The 17,210-nt window shown below is 30.6% G+C and overlaps 2 protein-coding genes across 5 annotated transcripts; both read left to right on the top strand.

Annotated features, from left to right (window-relative positions):
* The first annotated feature begins 713 nt into the window (after window positions 1–713).
* LOC114381191 (protein NRT1/ PTR FAMILY 5.6-like) lies at window positions 714–4,676 on the top strand. Of its 3 annotated transcripts, none has more exons than XM_028340385.1 (5): window positions 714–896; window positions 991–1,163; window positions 2,148–2,296; window positions 2,660–3,195; window positions 3,565–4,676. In XM_028340385.1, the coding sequence occupies exons 2-5, from the start codon at window positions 1,025–1,027 to the stop codon at window positions 4,412–4,414; spliced, it is 1,674 nt and encodes a 557-aa protein (XP_028196186.1). In that variant the 5' UTR covers window positions 714–896; window positions 991–1,024; the 3' UTR covers window positions 4,415–4,676. The 3 variants fall into 3 exon arrangements, with proteins under 3 accessions (XP_028196186.1, XP_028196185.1, XP_028196187.1); XM_028340384.1 differs by having other exon boundaries at window positions 2,079–2,296; XM_028340386.1 differs by lacking the exon at window positions 2,148–2,296.
* Window positions 4,677–12,545: 7,869 nt separating this feature from the next.
* LOC114381383 (protein NRT1/ PTR FAMILY 5.7-like) lies at window positions 12,546–16,507 on the top strand. 2 transcript variants are annotated; one of them, XM_028340625.1, is made up of 5 exons: window positions 12,546–12,728; window positions 12,823–12,995; window positions 13,910–14,127; window positions 14,493–15,028; window positions 15,398–16,507. In XM_028340625.1, the coding sequence occupies exons 2-5, from the start codon at window positions 12,857–12,859 to the stop codon at window positions 16,245–16,247; spliced, it is 1,743 nt and encodes a 580-aa protein (XP_028196426.1). In that variant the 5' UTR covers window positions 12,546–12,728; window positions 12,823–12,856; the 3' UTR covers window positions 16,248–16,507. The 2 variants fall into 2 exon arrangements, with proteins under 2 accessions (XP_028196426.1, XP_028196427.1); XM_028340626.1 differs by lacking the exon at window positions 13,910–14,127.
* Window positions 16,508–17,210: the final 703 nt, after the last annotated feature.

Genomic DNA, 17,210 nt, shown 5'->3' with positions numbered 1-17,210 from the left:
ACGCCAAGGTTACCTGCTTTAGTTGCCCTGACTCTTAACAATTCACAAAGCCACATATTTGATTGTACAACTTTAATTAGTGAAAAATATGGGCCCCATTGATCTAAATCAAAAGTTATTTTTAGAGTAATTTTTTTAATGTACACATATTTTCTTCCAAATCGTTGACTTAAAACGAATTAGTCTCTTATTATCGGAAGAAATATTTAAAGTACATTAAAAAAAAGTTAAAATATTTTTTAGTTTTTGATAAATTAAAAACTTTATTTTGGATCTTTAATAAATATTTTTTTTAATAAGTCTCTAATAAAATAATATTTTTATTTTTATTTTTTATAATATTTTTTCTCCGATAAATTAATGAATTTTATTTTAAGTTCCTAATGAATTTGTCTATTTGTTATTAAATCTTCTTAAAAAAACTAATACAAAATGAACAAAACTTATAAGGAACTAAAAAAATTCATTAATTTATCAAAGATTAAAATAAAATGTCAAGAATCAAAACAAATTAAATAATTATTTTATTAGAGACTCTATACAAACAAGTTTTTAATTGGAGGACAAACCAAAAATTGAGTATTTATTAAGAATAAAAACATATTTTAGTCTTAAAAAATTATATATCTAAAAAATGTTTTTTTATAAAATATAAAATTACATTAAAAATTTATATAAATACAGCATTTTATTACAATTTATATTTCATTAACTTGTTCATCAAACACTTCTAAGCGTTTGTACATCGAATTCCGCGGTTGAGATTGTCATTTGAATGAACAAATTACTAGCTCACTCAATATTAAGTTTGATTATAAAAACTTCATATTGGTAAGTTTGGTTAAATTGCAGGATCTCTTTCAACAAGCTCATAGTGCATAATTAACCAAGCGAAGGTAACAATTTTCATTACTACATTAATTTCAAGTGTCACTGATGAGGCCACCAACCACAGATATCACATTCTCATTTTCTTTGTCTATGGAGCAGCCCCTCCCAGGGAAGACCCTTTTGGCATTGTCAAATGGAGCAAGAAATGGAGAAGAGGAAGGAAGGTACAAGTGAAGAAGAGAAATGGGTGCATGATGCATCTGTGGATTATAAAGGAAGACTTCCTTTCCGTGCTTCCACGGGCGTATGGAAAGCTTCTCTTTTTGTTCTTAGTAAGAAATTTACAAGAGTTTTTATGCATCAAACAATTAAGCAATGTTTTTTAGTTAATTTTTAACCTTATTAATGGCTATTTGCTAACCATATGGCCTCAAACAATTCAAAGGGTAAGTTTGAATCTCCGTTAAGAGATTATAATCATGGTAAATGCAAAAAGGATAATTAACATTTTACTCTCATTTTATGAGTTTTCACTTTTGGTTCTTAAAAAATATTTTGATCAGTTTTGGTCTCTTATATTGTCCGTTTTATTTTCATTTCCTACTGTTAACTGTTAACGTGAACAGCTAATGATAATGTAATAGTCACATGATATTTTAAAAAAAATTAAATTGCCAAAATAATATTCTGATTTTTGGCCTTTGGAAAAAATAAATTAATTGTTTTTAGTCTCTAAAAAAATGACCGCTTTCTGTCCCTAAAAAAATGGTCAAATTATTTTTTGAAGGATTAAAAACGAAAATTGAAACAAAAATGGTGATTTTAAAATAATGTCATGTGCAAAGATTAATGGAATAGAGAAATTTATGAGAGATTAAAACTGGTCAAAAAAATTTGAGAGACTAAAGAAAATTCAAATAAAATGAGAACTAAAAAGTTAATTAATCCTTCCCCCGTAAAAAAGACATTCAGCAACCAAATTTTAGTTAAGAAAAAGGTGTTCATACAATGTCACGATAGGCAGTAGAAACTGCCAAATGATCTTCAAAGTAAAGGTGCATTGCATTCCAAAACCAGATAAAATCAAATTTCCATCTTTACAGCTTGGTACTCCACACAATTTTAGCATAATTAAACTGTCTTGAGATTTATTGGAGTTAGGGAGTAGTCACGAATTAAATTGCATAACAGATGTATTTAATTAACATGAACTTAACTTTGTGATTCTGTTTCAATATATGGAGCAGTATTTGAATTTAGTGAAAGGATAAGCTACTTTGCGATGTTCTCTAATCTTATCACGTACCTGACTAAAGTGATCCATCAAGACCTCAGTACAGCTGCCAAGAGTGTAAACTACTGGGCAGGAACAACAACCTTGATGCCTCTGGTTGGGGGATTTGTTGCTGATGCCTACACTGGTGGATTTAACATGATCATATTTTCTTCCCTCGTATACTTAATGGTAAATCCAATTTTTTAATCAATGTGCAACATGTTTTTATTATAACTTGGTAATGTGCGGTTCTACACTTCATATATCCTGTCTTTGATCAATTTGAGACTCCTTTAATCCTGAAAATAAATTTGAATTTCTTTTATAGACGAATTGGAACAATTGGAGGGGAAAAAATGAAGCAGAGAATTATCAAATTTGTTTTAAAAAAGCCAAACCGGTAGTCATTTTGACAAAAAATTGAAATTTTTTAAGTATGATGCTTATAATCATACCGGAGATACTGATAATTCTGTTTACACATCAAATGCAAGCTCTCATATATTAATTGTTTCCATGAAAAATAAACCTAATTTTTACTTGTCAAACCAGGGATTAAGCCTCTTGATTCTGTCACAATTCATCCCAAGTCTAAAGCCAAACAACAATAATCAGCCTAGGGTGGCTCATGAAGTGGCTTTCTTCCTTGCCATTTACTGCATCTCCTTGGGCACTGGGGGACACAAACCATGCTTGCAAAGCTTTGGAGCTGATCAATTCAACGACGATCACCGGGAAGAAAGGAAGAAGAAGACGTCCTTCTTCAACTGGTGGAGCTTTACTGTGTGCTTTGCTATGCTGCTTGGTGCAACAGTGGTTGTTTATGTTCAAGACTTTGTCAGTTGGGGAGTTGCTAGTCTCATCATCACTATTCTCATGGCTCTCACTACCATAGCTTTCTATGCAGGGAGGCCTTTTTATAGGTACAAGCAGCCAGCAGGAAACCCTTTTAGGCCAATTTTACAGGTTTTAGTTGCAGCAATTAGGAAAAGGAATTTGTCTTGTCCTTCAAATCCAGCTCTTTTGTATGAAATCCCAGAGTTAGAGAAGTCGCAAGGAAGGCTTCTGAGCCACACTAGCGGACTCAGGTATCACACATGGACCTTGTCAAATTGAGACTAAAATTTTTGGGACAAAACTAAAATGCAGTTATTTAGATGCTTTTGGTGTTGTTTTCCAATCAGAATTGGAGTTTTACATCAATAATCTACCAAACAAAGGTTTAAATTAAAGGTCAACATAGGTTATCATCTTATTGAGATGAAACTCTAATTTTAATCGGAGAACAACACCTAAAGAATTACATCTAAGTTTTGTCTTATTTTGGTTGTTAGAGTTCAATGGAGTGTATCTATTTTTTAAATGATTGTTAATTTAGCAGTAAGAAAGATAGACTTGAACCAACCTACTACCTACAAATATCATTGAAATTAATACTCTATGAATTCAATAAATAGTTTTCTAGACAAGGCTGCAATAATTGAAGAGAAATATGTTGAGCAGAAAGATAATGCATGGAGATTAGCAACAGTGACAAGAGTGGAGGAGACAAAACTTGTTCTAAATGTAGTTCCCATATGGCTAACTTCATTAACAACTGGAGTATGCTGGGCACAAGCCTCAACACTTTTTGTCAAGCAAGCAACTACCATGAATTTAAAGATGACCGAAAGTTTCACACTGCCACCTGCTTCCCTTGTTTCTGTTGCGGCAATTGGTGTCTTAATATCTCTCCCAATATACGATAGGGTCATTGTTCCAATTCTAAGGAAAGTCACAGGCAATGAAAGAGGCATCAGCATCCTTAGGAGGATCAGCATTGGCATGACATTCTCAGTCATAGTCATGGTTGCTGCTGCCTTAGTAGAAGCAAAGAGACTAAGAATCGTTGGACAAAGGACAATGAGTGTGATGTGGTTGATACCCCAATACTTGATACTTGGCATTGCAAATTCATTTTCTCTTGTTGGGTTGCAAGAGTATTTCTATTACCAAGTTCCTGACTCAATGAGAAGCATAGGAATGGCTTTATATCTCAGTGTGAGTGGAGTGGGAAACTTCTTAAGCAGCTTTCTAATCATCATTGTGAACCATGTCACAGGGAAAAATGGCAAGAGTTGGATTGGGAAGGACATAAATTCAAGTCGTTTGGATAGGTTTTATTGGATGTTGGCTGTCATCAATGCTTTGGATTTGTGTGCCTTTCTCTTCTTGGCAAGGAGTTACACTTACAAGACAGTACAGAGGAGAACTATGGATACTGATGGTTGTAACAAGAGTGATGGTGTGGAGACAGTGGCAAAATGAATTAATATAGCTACCTTTCAATTTGGGAAATTTTATTTCTGAAAACTGCAATTTTAACTTTGGTTGTAAAATTGGTGAACTGCTTTGTAGATTTAGAAGAGCTGTCGGAGGAATATAAACAACTTATATATGGTAGCTTAAGGAATAAATAGGTATGACCAAAATAAAATTGTCATCGATAATTTGTAAATAAGGTGAAATTCATTATTATATTCACTGTTTAATTAAATAGTGGGTACTCATACCCAATACTCATTGGATACTCGTACTAGATATGTACCAATATTTTTTTTTAAAATTGGATAGTTAATTTGGGTACTTTTTTTAAGTCCAATAATTAAAAATAAACTTAAATATATTTTTGATCTTTGATAAATATTCATATTTATTTCCTAATAAATTTTTATTTTGCAATGAGTCTCTAATAAAACAATAATTTTATTTTTAGTCCTTGACACTTATTTTTAGTCCCTAATAAATTAGCAAATTTTTTGTTTGCTCTAAAATAAACATTTCCCATTTTTTTTTATTAATACAGACAAACAAAATTTGGTAATTTAGTAGGAAACAAACAAAAAAAAATTTATTTATCGGGGACTAAAACAAAACATCAAGGATAAAAAATAAAAGTGTTATTTTATTAGGGACTCAATGTAAAGCAAAAATTAATTAGGGAACAAACATAAAAATTGAGTATTTATTAGGGATCAAAAGCATATTTGACCTTAAAAATATTATCTTTTTATAAGGAAAGACTAAGAGTTATAAGGAGGGTGAGAGCTAAATGTGGGATATCGGTAGAAATGAATGGGATCTACTTGAAGGGAATGAAATTCTTGAAGTTGTTACTCTTTCTCTTGATGGATCAAATTTGGAAGCAATTTTTTTTCAAGGACTATGGACAAAAAATGATGAGATTAAGACGATTTATGTGTGACATCATAGTTATGTTTAGTTGTCATAAATTTTAATGGAGTATTTATTTAATACAAGTTTTTTATTAGATACTTTTTTGTCATGTTAAAGAATTTAATTTAATTTCATTTTATATTATAAATTATGCTTATTTGTGTTTCTTTTCATCATTTATAAAATATAGTCACACTTATATTAAATTCCAATGTCAATATATGCATATTGTATTATTTTTTAAGAATTTGTATTAAGCGTACGGACCCGTACAAATATGGATGAGGAATCGTGCGGATTCATAGATATGCAACATGAACTTTTGAAGAATGAAGATGAAAATGAAGACAAGAATGAAGTCATTGAAAATTAAGGTTTGATGTGTTTGGTAGAGACATTTTAATAACTTCTTTTTTTAAAAAAAAAAAATCATGTCATTGTAATTAATTTAAAAATAAAAAAAATCCTCATGACGAATTTTTACTAAAGCATAGGGACAAAATTTGACGATATAAAACTTCAGAAACTAAAAAAGTAAAAGTATAAAGACTATAAAAACATAATTTTCCCATTAAATAATTACTAATTTGGTAATTTATTATTTTCTTAAAAATAGAAATGTGTGTTCATTATGATAAGAAAAATTAGATCTATTGCTAATGATAGTAATGAACTAAATAAAGTAATAGGTTAATTTATGTGTGTCATAAATCTAATGCAAAAGAAATTATTACATTTCTTTAAAATTTCTTATTAATATTTGGTAATATTAATTTTTTAAAATTATAGTTAAGTCAATATAATAATCTTATCCACGTATGTATTATTTATATTTAATTCAATATATAATTTGTATTAATCTTTATTTAGTAATAAAAACATTATATGCGCATGTACAAATGTATATAGGGCAATAAAATTAAGTAGATCAACGTTTTTTTAGGAGAAATCAAATTATATTGATATAACTTAACTAATCATTGTAGATTAAATGATTTATTTGATCTTTTATCTTATATTTTTTTATATTCAGTTTAGTCCTTTATTTTTTTAGAAAATCTGCTTTGGTCCTATCTTAATTAAAAGGTTCAAAGTAGCCATTCTATTAGGGCAGATCTAGCATCATTAAAAATATAAAATTATTGGTGGCTAAAAATCATCACAAAATACATTTTTTTTCTATAAACATGTTCATTCTATAAACGCAAGAACAACATCTAAGAATCCAGATGGAAAACATAATCTAGAACCCAAATGAAGAACACAACCCATAACAAGAACATAACCTAGAATAGGTCAAGAACCACAAATCAAGAATCTCAAATCACAACCCCAAATCAAGAACCCTCAACCCCAAATCACAAATTCATCTTAACATGTTATAATAGTTTTGAAAAAGGAAGGTCCTGTTGGAGGAGGTTGAACAAGCGCGACTTCAGTCATTTTATAAGTGCGTGTTCTCGAAGTATACTCTATACACCCTAGCCATGTCAATGTTATTGTCAGTCGCTATTCACGACTTTGTTTTGTATTGGATATTTGCACAGAATTGGCGCTTTACCTCTAATTTATGGTTCTTTTTTTAGGAATTGTACATATTTTCATGTTTAGTGTGATTTTATATAGTAGATACTCTAATTTTGTGAATTAATGTTGAAACTACTTCAGTTTTAGGCCAAAAGAAGAGAAGGTTCAAGTAGCTGATGACTAACTAAGCGAGACAGATCCACTCAGTGAGTGGCATCCGCTAAGCGAGGCATTTAGCTCGCTTAGCGGGTTGAAAAACCCTAGAAGAGGATCGGTTAGAGATGTGCTCGCCCAGCCTGCCCAGTGAGGTCGTTGTCTCTTCTTGCGCTTAGCGCGCCCAACTCGCTAAGTCAAAATTCATTTACTCTCGCTTAGCGAGCAAGTGTCGTTAAGCAAGCCTTTGGAAGCTGAAACGTTCAAGAGCCTTTAAAACATTGAAGTTGACGGAAACTTTGTTGTTCCCATCTTTCTTGATCTTGTCCCCACAGACGGCGCCACTTGTTGGTTTTACTACTGGTTCTGTTACCTGTAGAACCTGCACAAGATCAAAGAAAAACAGAAAACACAGCAAAGCAAGCAACCAAGGATCAACACCAGATTTAACGTGGTTCAGCAATGTGCCTACATCCACGAGAAATGGCAGCTCATCATCATCATATTGATCATGAAAAATACAAGCAGCAACTAGCTTGATCTCTCTCGGTTTCACTTTTTCAAAACCTCTCTCAATCTCCTAGCTCTCCTTTTCTGTTGAACTCTTTCTCTGTTTTTCTGCAAAAGAAAAACTCTCTCTGAATTACATGATCAAGAGTATATATACTCTAGTTGCTAGCTCTAGGAACAAATTTTTTCCTTTAGTGCCAAGTCACCAATTCAGTTATGACAACTGAATTCAGTTATGATAACTGAAATTTAGTTAGGACATCAACAATTGAATCCTTCCCATTTATGGCTTTGGTGATTTTGAGTCACATACCACAACACATTTGCTATTGATCTAACAAACTTAAATACAAGTTGCTTAAATCTATGTGTGCTAGATACTTTTGGGTCTCCTTCAACTTATTTTCCCCTTGTAACATCCCAAATTTTCATGTGTATGTGGTAGACAATGGTATTGCTTTGTTGTATGATTGAGTAGTGTTTTTAGACTATTGAAGTGGTAGAAAATGAGATGGTACCACATGATACCTAAGCATGGTTAATCTCTTAAATTTTTAAGCTAAAGTCTAAAAAGAATAAGAATAGTTCAAAGAAAATTCTCTGGTCAAATAATGGTCAACTCATTAATGGCCTAGATGTTAATAATTAAATTTTGGTCTAGTAATTAATGAAAGTAAAGTTAAAAATTAAGTAGGGATAGTTAAGGTTGATTAATGGTGATCTAGATTTCATAGAATTAGAAGATGGGTAATTAAGTGATAAGAGTTTAAAATCAATGGCATTTTCATAAATGACTATACAACTAGTTTAAAAATAGAATTTTAGTTCAATTAGTTGGTGACTAATTAAAGTGGCTGATTATATGATGAAGAATAATTAAAATAAGTTAGAGTTGTAACACTCTGCAAAATTACAACTCAGACTCATAGACAAAATTGTGTTATGTCATTTGTACACGTATGAATTTAATTTCAGTAGCTATATGTTTTTAATTATAAAATCTCGTGCTATGCATATATATGCATGCATGTATGTATGTGATTGATTAAGTAAAATTTGGTAGAAAAATAGAAATTGTCTTAGTTAGATTGTCAATTGTGCAAGAATTGTACTACGCATTGAATCGTCGTATAATTTATCTCTATGTGAGTGGAATCTGTGCAAGATTCCCTCTAAGTACACATATCTCAAGGAAGGTTAACACACTAATCTAGGAAGTTAGCACACTAATTTAAAAGCTTAAGATAAGATTTATTAGTTTTAGCAAATTTTTTTTTACTATTTTTGCTTAAGTCTACTTTAGCCATTTTTGTTTAAAAGTTCAAAAGGCAAAATACCCATATATGATGCCCTTTGACGCGTCCAACATGGCCATCAAATGGTCATTCAAGCTTGTCAAGCGAACTTATCAATAGCATTTGGCAAAGCTTTGCATTATTTCTCACCATTTTCTCTCCAAAAAGCATAACTTGAACCTTCATTTTCTTCTTCTTGCATGAGAACTTCAAGGCGGAAGAGAACACCATTTCCATCTTCTTCCAAGCTCTATAGTAGTGTCTTGAGACTCCTTCTCTTAAAGCTTTGGTAAAAAGCTCTTAAATCTCTTCTTTTCTACTCATTTCTTCATCATTTTCGGACAAAGTCCTTATGTTTGGTTCCAAAATTTTGTTTTTCATCCCTTGAAGCTTGAGACTTCAAGATATGAGATTTTTTCCCTTGAACATTTCTTGGAAGCTTTATTTAAGGTAAGGGGGGTCTTTTTCACTTCTTAAACGTTAACTTTGCTATCTTTGGAAGCTATGTTTCATTACATGTTGTTGTGATGTTTAAAATTTCGTATATGCTTCCATGACTGGAACTGATTGATATATTGTTTTTTCTGGAAGTTTTAAGGTTAAAAATGAGTTATTTGAATGTTAAAACATAGGGTTAGCCTTAAATTGGAGTTTTCTAGCAAAAGTTATGAACAAAACTAGTTTAAGGATATTTTATAGGATTAAATCTGTCACAAAATTAAAATGGTGGTTATGGACGTATGAATTGTTTTTCTTAAATATTTGACTTCAAAAATGATTTTTAGGTGTGAAAATATGGGGTAACATGTAGAATTTATGAAAAATCGAGTTCTGAAACACTTAAAAATTTGAAGACAAGTTTAAGAGTGAAACTTTGTGAAATAGGACAACAACTTGATATTGGATATTAGAAGACTTTATTTGGTAATTCTAAGACTAAAAATGAATTTAAAATCAAGAAAATCCTAGGAAAAGTGTTAGGGAGCCCTAAGAATCACTCTAAGATCCACTATGAACTTGTAAGCTAAGACAAACAAAATTACAAAACCCATGAAGACCAACTTGTATTAATTCTCTAATTTATAAATTGATGTTGTATGTAATATTTGTGGATTGTATGATCATTGTTGAAATTAATTATAATTATTCTCTGATGGTTACTGTTATGCCTCAAAATATGTGCTTTAAATTTATGTAAATGTCGTGATTTAGTATAATGATGTTGAAATAAGTTTTATATGTCGGGTCACTCATATAATAACATTTTTAATGGGGTTTAAGAATTTTTGTCCATTAGATCTATCATTATTCTCTCTCAAGAGTCTTTCGTACTGGAGCTTAGATTCTTGGGCAAAAATTCTCGAGAACTTTTTTTCTCTCCAAGAAATATTGTTTTTTAATATCATTTGAGAGAAAAGAGAGACTATTTTTTTTACAAGTAAAATCTAAGAAATCAAATTGGGTTCTACCACTAGAACAAAATATGGTAAAAATTATTGCATCCTATGTAATATCAGGAGACTCAAAAAGTGGTCAAAGAATCCAAAATAAATTCTTCCATTGAAGATTCTCTTACATGCTAAATGAGTTGGTTGGTTTAGAAAATTTCAAATGTTGAATTCGCATAACCCAATTTATATAACCAACCAAAAGTCAAGTTGTGAATTGGTTGAGCCGATATATTAGTCATTTTTAATTATATTTTTGACCGTATAAAAAGTTTTACATAATCATTCAATGATAACCTATTATGTATAATAATTTTATTGACTTTTAAAATAATTATTTTAAAGTAATTCAAATAATGATTCGTAATTATATGACAATGTAAAATTGTTTTATACTCTCAATCAATATGCATGTGCATTAAACTTTATATTTTTATATGCTTAGGTACTACTATATTTGCATGAAATTATATTGTCCGTGGACTAAATTGAAGTTCATTCTTTAAAATGAATATATAATTTAATATAGCTTCATTAATTTTGTTGTTTAAAATTGTAAAATCATGTGAAGGAATTTTTTTTGTAATAAATAAACAATTTAGCTTAAAGTTTATGATCCTGTCATAAGTATCAATTTATAAATTGGTTCCTTAATTTACTAATTTTAATGTTTTACGGTATTTATATTTTTAATTATATTTTCATCGGTCTTTTTAATTATATTTGATTATAAAATTTAAAGAGAAAAATTAAGATGAAAATAATGATTACAATATTTATGATATTTTCTTAACAAATTGGCCGGTCAAACCAACTCATTGATCTCGGATTATGTTGAGTCGGAATTTTTGACACAATGAAAATATGGATCTAATTTAACTCTACTCATTTTTTTGATGGATTAATGATGAATGATTGGAATGACTGTTTGAGGTCTCAAATTTAATTGGGGCAGTTATTTTTTTTATCTTCCATATTGCTTCTTCTTCTTTTTCTTTTTTAAGTCAAAGATAAAAAATTATTCAGCAAAAGAGGGATCAAACGAATCCCTCAAATCATGGTCTACAAGAATGTAAAAGATGGAAAATCCCATATTGCTTCTTGCACTTAATTTAGAATGTAAAATTACATTCCACAAAAGTATTTAATATTTTAGAATATAACTTTTTATATTTTGAAAAGATCATTCTAAAATAAAATTTTATATTTCAGATTAAATGTTCTGAAAACTTAACAAAATGCAGGAAGCTAGCGACATTGCAAATACAGGATCAGGAACCAACTAGATTGGGAGGAAGAACATAAGGCACATCCACTCTGAGAGAGACATGGGAATCTCTTGTAATACAAGCCATAATATTTTAATAAATATGATATATATAATAATTCTTACAACAATTTATATAACATGCATTTATCCTTTTCTATCATTTTATTTATTATATTTTAATTTTTTTTCTTTTCTAACTTTTCTTTCTTTGTTATAAGACTTGTTGTAAAAGTATAATTTCTCATATTTTAATGCAACTAGGTGCCAAAAGTGGCAGTGTTAAACTGTGAAGCAACTCAATACGCCAAGGTTACCTGCTTTAGTTGCCCTGACTCTTAACAATTCACAAAGCCACATATTTGATTGTACAACTTTAATTAGTGAAAAATATGGGCACCCATTGATCTAAATCAAAAGTTATTTTTAGAGTAATTTTTTTAATGTACACATATTTTCTTCCAAATCGTTGGCTTAAAACGAATTAGTCTCTTATTATCGGAAGAAATATTTAAAGTACATTAAAAAAAAGTTAAAATACATTTTTAGTTTTTGATAAATTAAAAACTTTATTTTGGATCTCTTATAAATATTTTTTTTAATAAGTCTCTAATAAAATAATATTTTTATTTTTATTTTTTATATTATTTTTTGCTCCGATAAATTAATGAATTTTATTTCAAATTCCTAATGAATTTGTCTATTTGTTATTAAATCTTCTTCAAAAGAAACTAATACAAAATGGACAAAACTTATAAGGAACTAAAAAAATTCATTAATTTATCAAAGATTAAAATAAAATGTCAAGAATCAAAACAAATTAAATAATTATTTTATTAGAGACTCTATACAAACAAGTTTTTAATTGGAGGACAAACCAAAAATTGAGTATTTATTAAGAATAAAAACATATTTTAGTCTTAAAAAATTATATATCTAAAAAATGTTTTTTTATAAAATATAAAATTACATTAAAAATTTATATAAATACAGCATTTTATTACAATTTATATTTCATTAACTTGTTCATCAAACACTTCTAAGCGTTTGTACATCGAATTCCGCGGTTGAGATTGTCATTTGAATGAACAAATTACTAGCTCACTCAATATTAAGTTTGATTATAAAAACTTCATATTGGTAAGTTTGGTTAAATTGCAGGATCTCTTTCAACAAGCTCATAGTGCATAATTAACCAAGCGAAGGTAACAATTTTCATTACTACATTAATTTCAAGTGTCACTGATGAGGCCACCAACCACAGATATCACATTCTCATTTTCTTTGTCTATGGAGCAGCCCCTCCCAGGGAAGACCCTTTTGGCATTGTCAAATGGAGCAAGAAATGGAGAAGAGGAAGGAAGGTACAAGTGAAGAAGAGAAATGGGTGCATGATGCATCTGTGGATTATAAAGGAAGACTTCCTTTCCGTGCTTCCACGGGCGTATGGAAAGCTTCTCTTTTTGTTCTTAGTAAGAAATTTACAAGAGTTTTTATGCATCAAACAATTAAGCAATGTTTTTTAGTTAATTTTTAACCTTATTAATGGCTATTTGCTAACCATATGGCCTCAAACAATTCAAAGGGTAAGTTTGAATCTCCGTTGAGATTATAATCATGGTAAATAAAAAAAGGATAAATAACTTTTTACTCTCTCATTTTATATGAGTTTTCACTTTTAGTTCTTAAAAAATATTTTGATCAGTTTTGGTCTCTTATATTGTCCGTTTTATTTTCATTTCCTACTGTTAACGGTTAACGTGAACAGTTAATGATAATGTAATACTCGCATGATATTTTAGAAAAATTAAATTGTCCAAAAGATATTCTGATTTTTGGCCTTTGAAAAAATAAATTGATTGTTTTTAGTCTCTAAAAAAATGACCGCTTTCTATCCCTACAAAAATGATCAAATTATTTTTTGAGGGAATAAAAACGAAAATTGAAGCAAAAAGGTGATTTTAAAATAATGTCATGTGCAAAGATTAATGGAATAGAGAAATTTATGAGTGATTAAAACTGGTCAAAAAAAATTGAGGGACTAAAAAAAATTCAAATAAAATGAGAACTAAAAAGTTAATTAATCCTTCCCCCGTTAAAAAGACATTCAGCAACCAAATTTTAGTTAAGAAAAAGGTGTTCATACAATGTCACGATAGGCAGTAGAAACTGCCAAATGATCTTCAAAGTAAAGGTGCATTGCATTCCAAAACCAGATAAAATCAAATTTCCATCTTTACAGCTTGGTACTCCACACAATTTTTGCATAATTAAACTATCTTGTGATTTATTGGAGTTAGGGAGTAGTCGCGAATTAAATTGTATAACAGATGTATTTAATAAACATGAACTTAACTTTGTGATTCTGTTTCAATATATGGAGCAGTATTTGAATTTAGTGAAAGGATAAGCTTCTTTGCGATATTCTCTAATCTTATCACGTACCTGACTAAAGTGATCCATCAAGACCTCAGTACAGCTGCCAAGAGTGTAAACTACTGGGTAGGAACAACAACCTTGATGCCTCTGGTTGGGGGATTTGTTGCTGATTCCTACACTGGTGGATTTAACATGATCATATTTTCTTCCCTCGTATACTTAATGGTAAATCCAATTTTTTTTAGTCAATGTGCAACATGTTTTTATTATAACTTGGTAATGTGCGGTTCTACACTTCATATATCCTGTCTTTGATCAATTTGAGACTCCTTTAATCCTGAAAATAAATTTGAATTTCTTTTATAGACGAATTGGAACAATTGGAGGGGAAAAAATGAAGCAGAGAATTATCAAATTTGTTTTAAAAAAGCCAAACCGGTAGTCATTTTGACAAAAAATTGAAAATTTTTAAGTACGATGCTTATAATCATACCGGAGATACTGATAATTCTGTTTACACATCAAATGCAAGCTCTCATATATTAATTGTTTCCATGAAAAATAAACCTAATTTTTACTTGTCAAACCAGGGATTAAGCCTCTTGATTTTGTCACAAGTCATCCCAAGTCTAAAGCCAAACATCAATAATCAGCCTACGGTGGCTCATGAAGTGGCTTTCTTCCTTGCCATTTACTGCATCTCCTTGGGCACTGGGGGACACAAACCATGCTTGCAAAGCTTTGGAGCTGATCAATTCGACGAGGATCACCGGGAAGAAAGGAAGAAGAAGATGTCCTTCTTCAACTTGTGGAGCTTCACTGTGTGCTTTGCTATGTTGCTTGGTGCAACAGTGGTTGTTTATGTTCAAGACTTTGTCAGTTGGGGAGTTGCTAGTCTCATCATAACTATTCTCATGGCTCTCACTACCATAGCTTTCTATGCAGGGAGGCCTTTTTATAGGTACAAGCAGCCAGCAGGAAACCCTTTTAGGCCAATTTTACAGGTTTTAGTTGCAGCAATTAGGAAAAGGAATTTGTCTTGTCCTTCAAATCCAGCTCTTTTGTATGAAATCCCAGAGTTAGAGAAGTCGCAAGGAAGACTTCTGAGCCACACTAGCGGACTCAGGTATCACACATGGACCTTGTCAGATTGAGACTAAATTTTTTGGGACAAAACTTAAATGCAGTTATTTAGATGCTTTTGGTGTTGTTTTCCAATCAGAATTGGAGTTTTACATCAATAATCTACCAAACAAAGGTTTAAATTAAAGGTCAACATAGGTTATCATCTTATTGAGATGAAACTCTAATTTTAATCGGAAAACAGCACCTAAAGAATTACATCTAAGTTTTGTCTTATTTTGGTTGTTAGAGTTCAATGGAATGTATCTATTTTTTAAATGATTGTTAATTTAGCAGTAAGAAAGATAGACTTGAACCAACCTACTACCTACAAATATCATTGAAATTAATACTCTATGAATTCAATGAATAGGTTTCTAGACAAGGCTGCAATAATTGAAGAGAAATATGTTGAGCAGAGAGATAATGCATGGAGATTAGCAACAGTGACAAGAGTGGAGGAGACAAAACTTGTTCTAAATGTAGTTCCCATATGGCTAACTTCATTAACAACTGGAGTATGCTGGGCACAAGCCTCAACACTTTTTGTCAAGCAAGCAACTACCATGAACTTAAAGATGACCGAAAGTTTCACACTGCCACCTGCTTCCCTTGTTTCTGTTGCAGCAATTGGTGTCTTAATATCTCTCCCAATATACGATAGGGTCATTGTTCCAATTCTAAGTAAAGTCACAGGCAATGAAAGAGGCATCAGCATCCTTAGGAGGATCAGCATTGGCATGACATTCTCAGTCATAGTCATGGTTGCTGCTGCCTTAGTAGAAGCAAAGAGACTAAGAATCGTTGGACAAAGGACAATGAGTGTGATGTGGTTGATACCCCAATACTTGATACTTGGCATTGCAAATTCATTTTCTCTTGTTGGGTTGCAAGAGTATTTCTATGACCAAGTTCCTGACTCAATGAGAAGCATAGGAATGGCTTTATATCTCAGTGTGATTGGAGTGGGAAACTTCTTAAGCAGCTTTCTAATCATCATTGTGAACCATGTCACAGGGAAAAATGGCAAGAGTTGGATTGGGAAGGACATAAATTCAAGTCGTTTGGATAGGTTTTATTGGATGTTGGCTGTCATCAATGCTTTGGATTTGTGTGCCTTTCTCTTCTTGGCAAGCAGTTACACTTACAAGACTGTACAGAGGAGAACTATGGATACTGATGGTTGTAACAAGAGTGATGGTGTGGAGACAGTGGCAAAATGAATTAATATAGCTACCTTTCAATTTGAGAAATTTTCTTTCTGAAAACTGCAATGTTAACTTTGGTTGTAAAATTGGTTAACTTCTTTGTAGATTTAGAAGAGCTGCCGGAGGAATATAAACAACTTATATATGGTAGTTTAAGGAATAAATAGGAATGACCAAAATAAAATTGTGTCATCGATAATTTCTAAATAAGGTGAAATTTGTTATTATATTCCTGTTTAATTAAATAGTGGGTAAATATATTTTTAGTTTTTATACTTTTTTTTTTTTAGTTCTTGAAGTTTCATACAATCTAATTTAGTCTGTATGTGAAACATGGATACTCCTAAAATCATGTTGTAAATGTATTGGGTATGTATTCATACCCAATGCTAGTTGGATATTCATATTAGATTTATATTAATTTTTTTTAAAAAAAAATTGGATAGTTAATTTGGGTAGTTTTTCTAAGTCCAATAATTAAAATTAAACTTAAATATGCTTTTGATCTTTAATAAATATTCAATTTTTTATTTGTTTCCTAATATATTTTTGTATAAAACAATAATTTTGTTTTTAATCCTTGACACTTATTTTTAGCCCCTAATAAATTAGCAAATTTTTTGTTTGCTCCATGATAAATATTTCCCATTTTTTTATTAATACAAACAAACAAAATTTGGTAATTTAGTAGGAAACAAACACAAATTTTTTTATTTATGAGGGACTAAATCAAAACATCAAGGATAAAAAATAAAACTGTTATTTTATTAGGGACTGAATGCAAAGCAAAAATTAATTAGGAAGCAAACATAAAAAATGAGTATTTATTAAGGATCAAAAGCATCTTTGACCTTAAAAATATTATCTGTTTATAAGGAAAGAGTAAGAGTTATAAAGAGGGTGACAGCCAAATGTGGGATATTGGTAGAGATGAATGGGATCCACTTGAAGGGGGTGAAATTCTTGAAGTTGTTACTC

This window comes from Glycine soja, chromosome 13 (assembly GCF_004193775.1).
Source record: "Glycine soja cultivar W05 chromosome 13, ASM419377v2, whole genome shotgun sequence".
NCBI lineage: Eukaryota > Viridiplantae > Streptophyta > Magnoliopsida > Fabales > Fabaceae > Glycine > Glycine soja.
This window is presented reverse-complemented; position numbering and strand designations above follow the sequence as displayed.

Bases quoted from the DNA above. Each gene is read 5' to 3' on its own strand.
- LOC114381191 (XM_028340384.1), top strand. From the start codon at position 1,025: ATGGAGCAAGAAATGGAGAAGAGGAAGGAAGGTACAAGTGAAGAAGAG. The intron at 1,164-2,078 runs GTAAGAAATTTA...TATATGGAGCAG, and splicing joins AGCTTCTCTTTTTGTTCTTA to TATTTGAATTTAGTGAAAGG. The intron at 2,297-2,659 runs GTAAATCCAATT...TTGTCAAACCAG, and splicing joins CTTCCCTCGTATACTTAATG to GGATTAAGCCTCTTGATTCT.
- LOC114381383 (XM_028340625.1), top strand. From the start codon at position 12,857: ATGGAGCAAGAAATGGAGAAGAGGAAGGAAGGTACAAGTGAAGAAGAG. The intron at 12,996-13,909 runs GTAAGAAATTTA...TATATGGAGCAG, and splicing joins AGCTTCTCTTTTTGTTCTTA to TATTTGAATTTAGTGAAAGG. The intron at 15,029-15,397 runs GTATCACACATG...TTCAATGAATAG, and splicing joins AGCCACACTAGCGGACTCAG to GTTTCTAGACAAGGCTGCAA.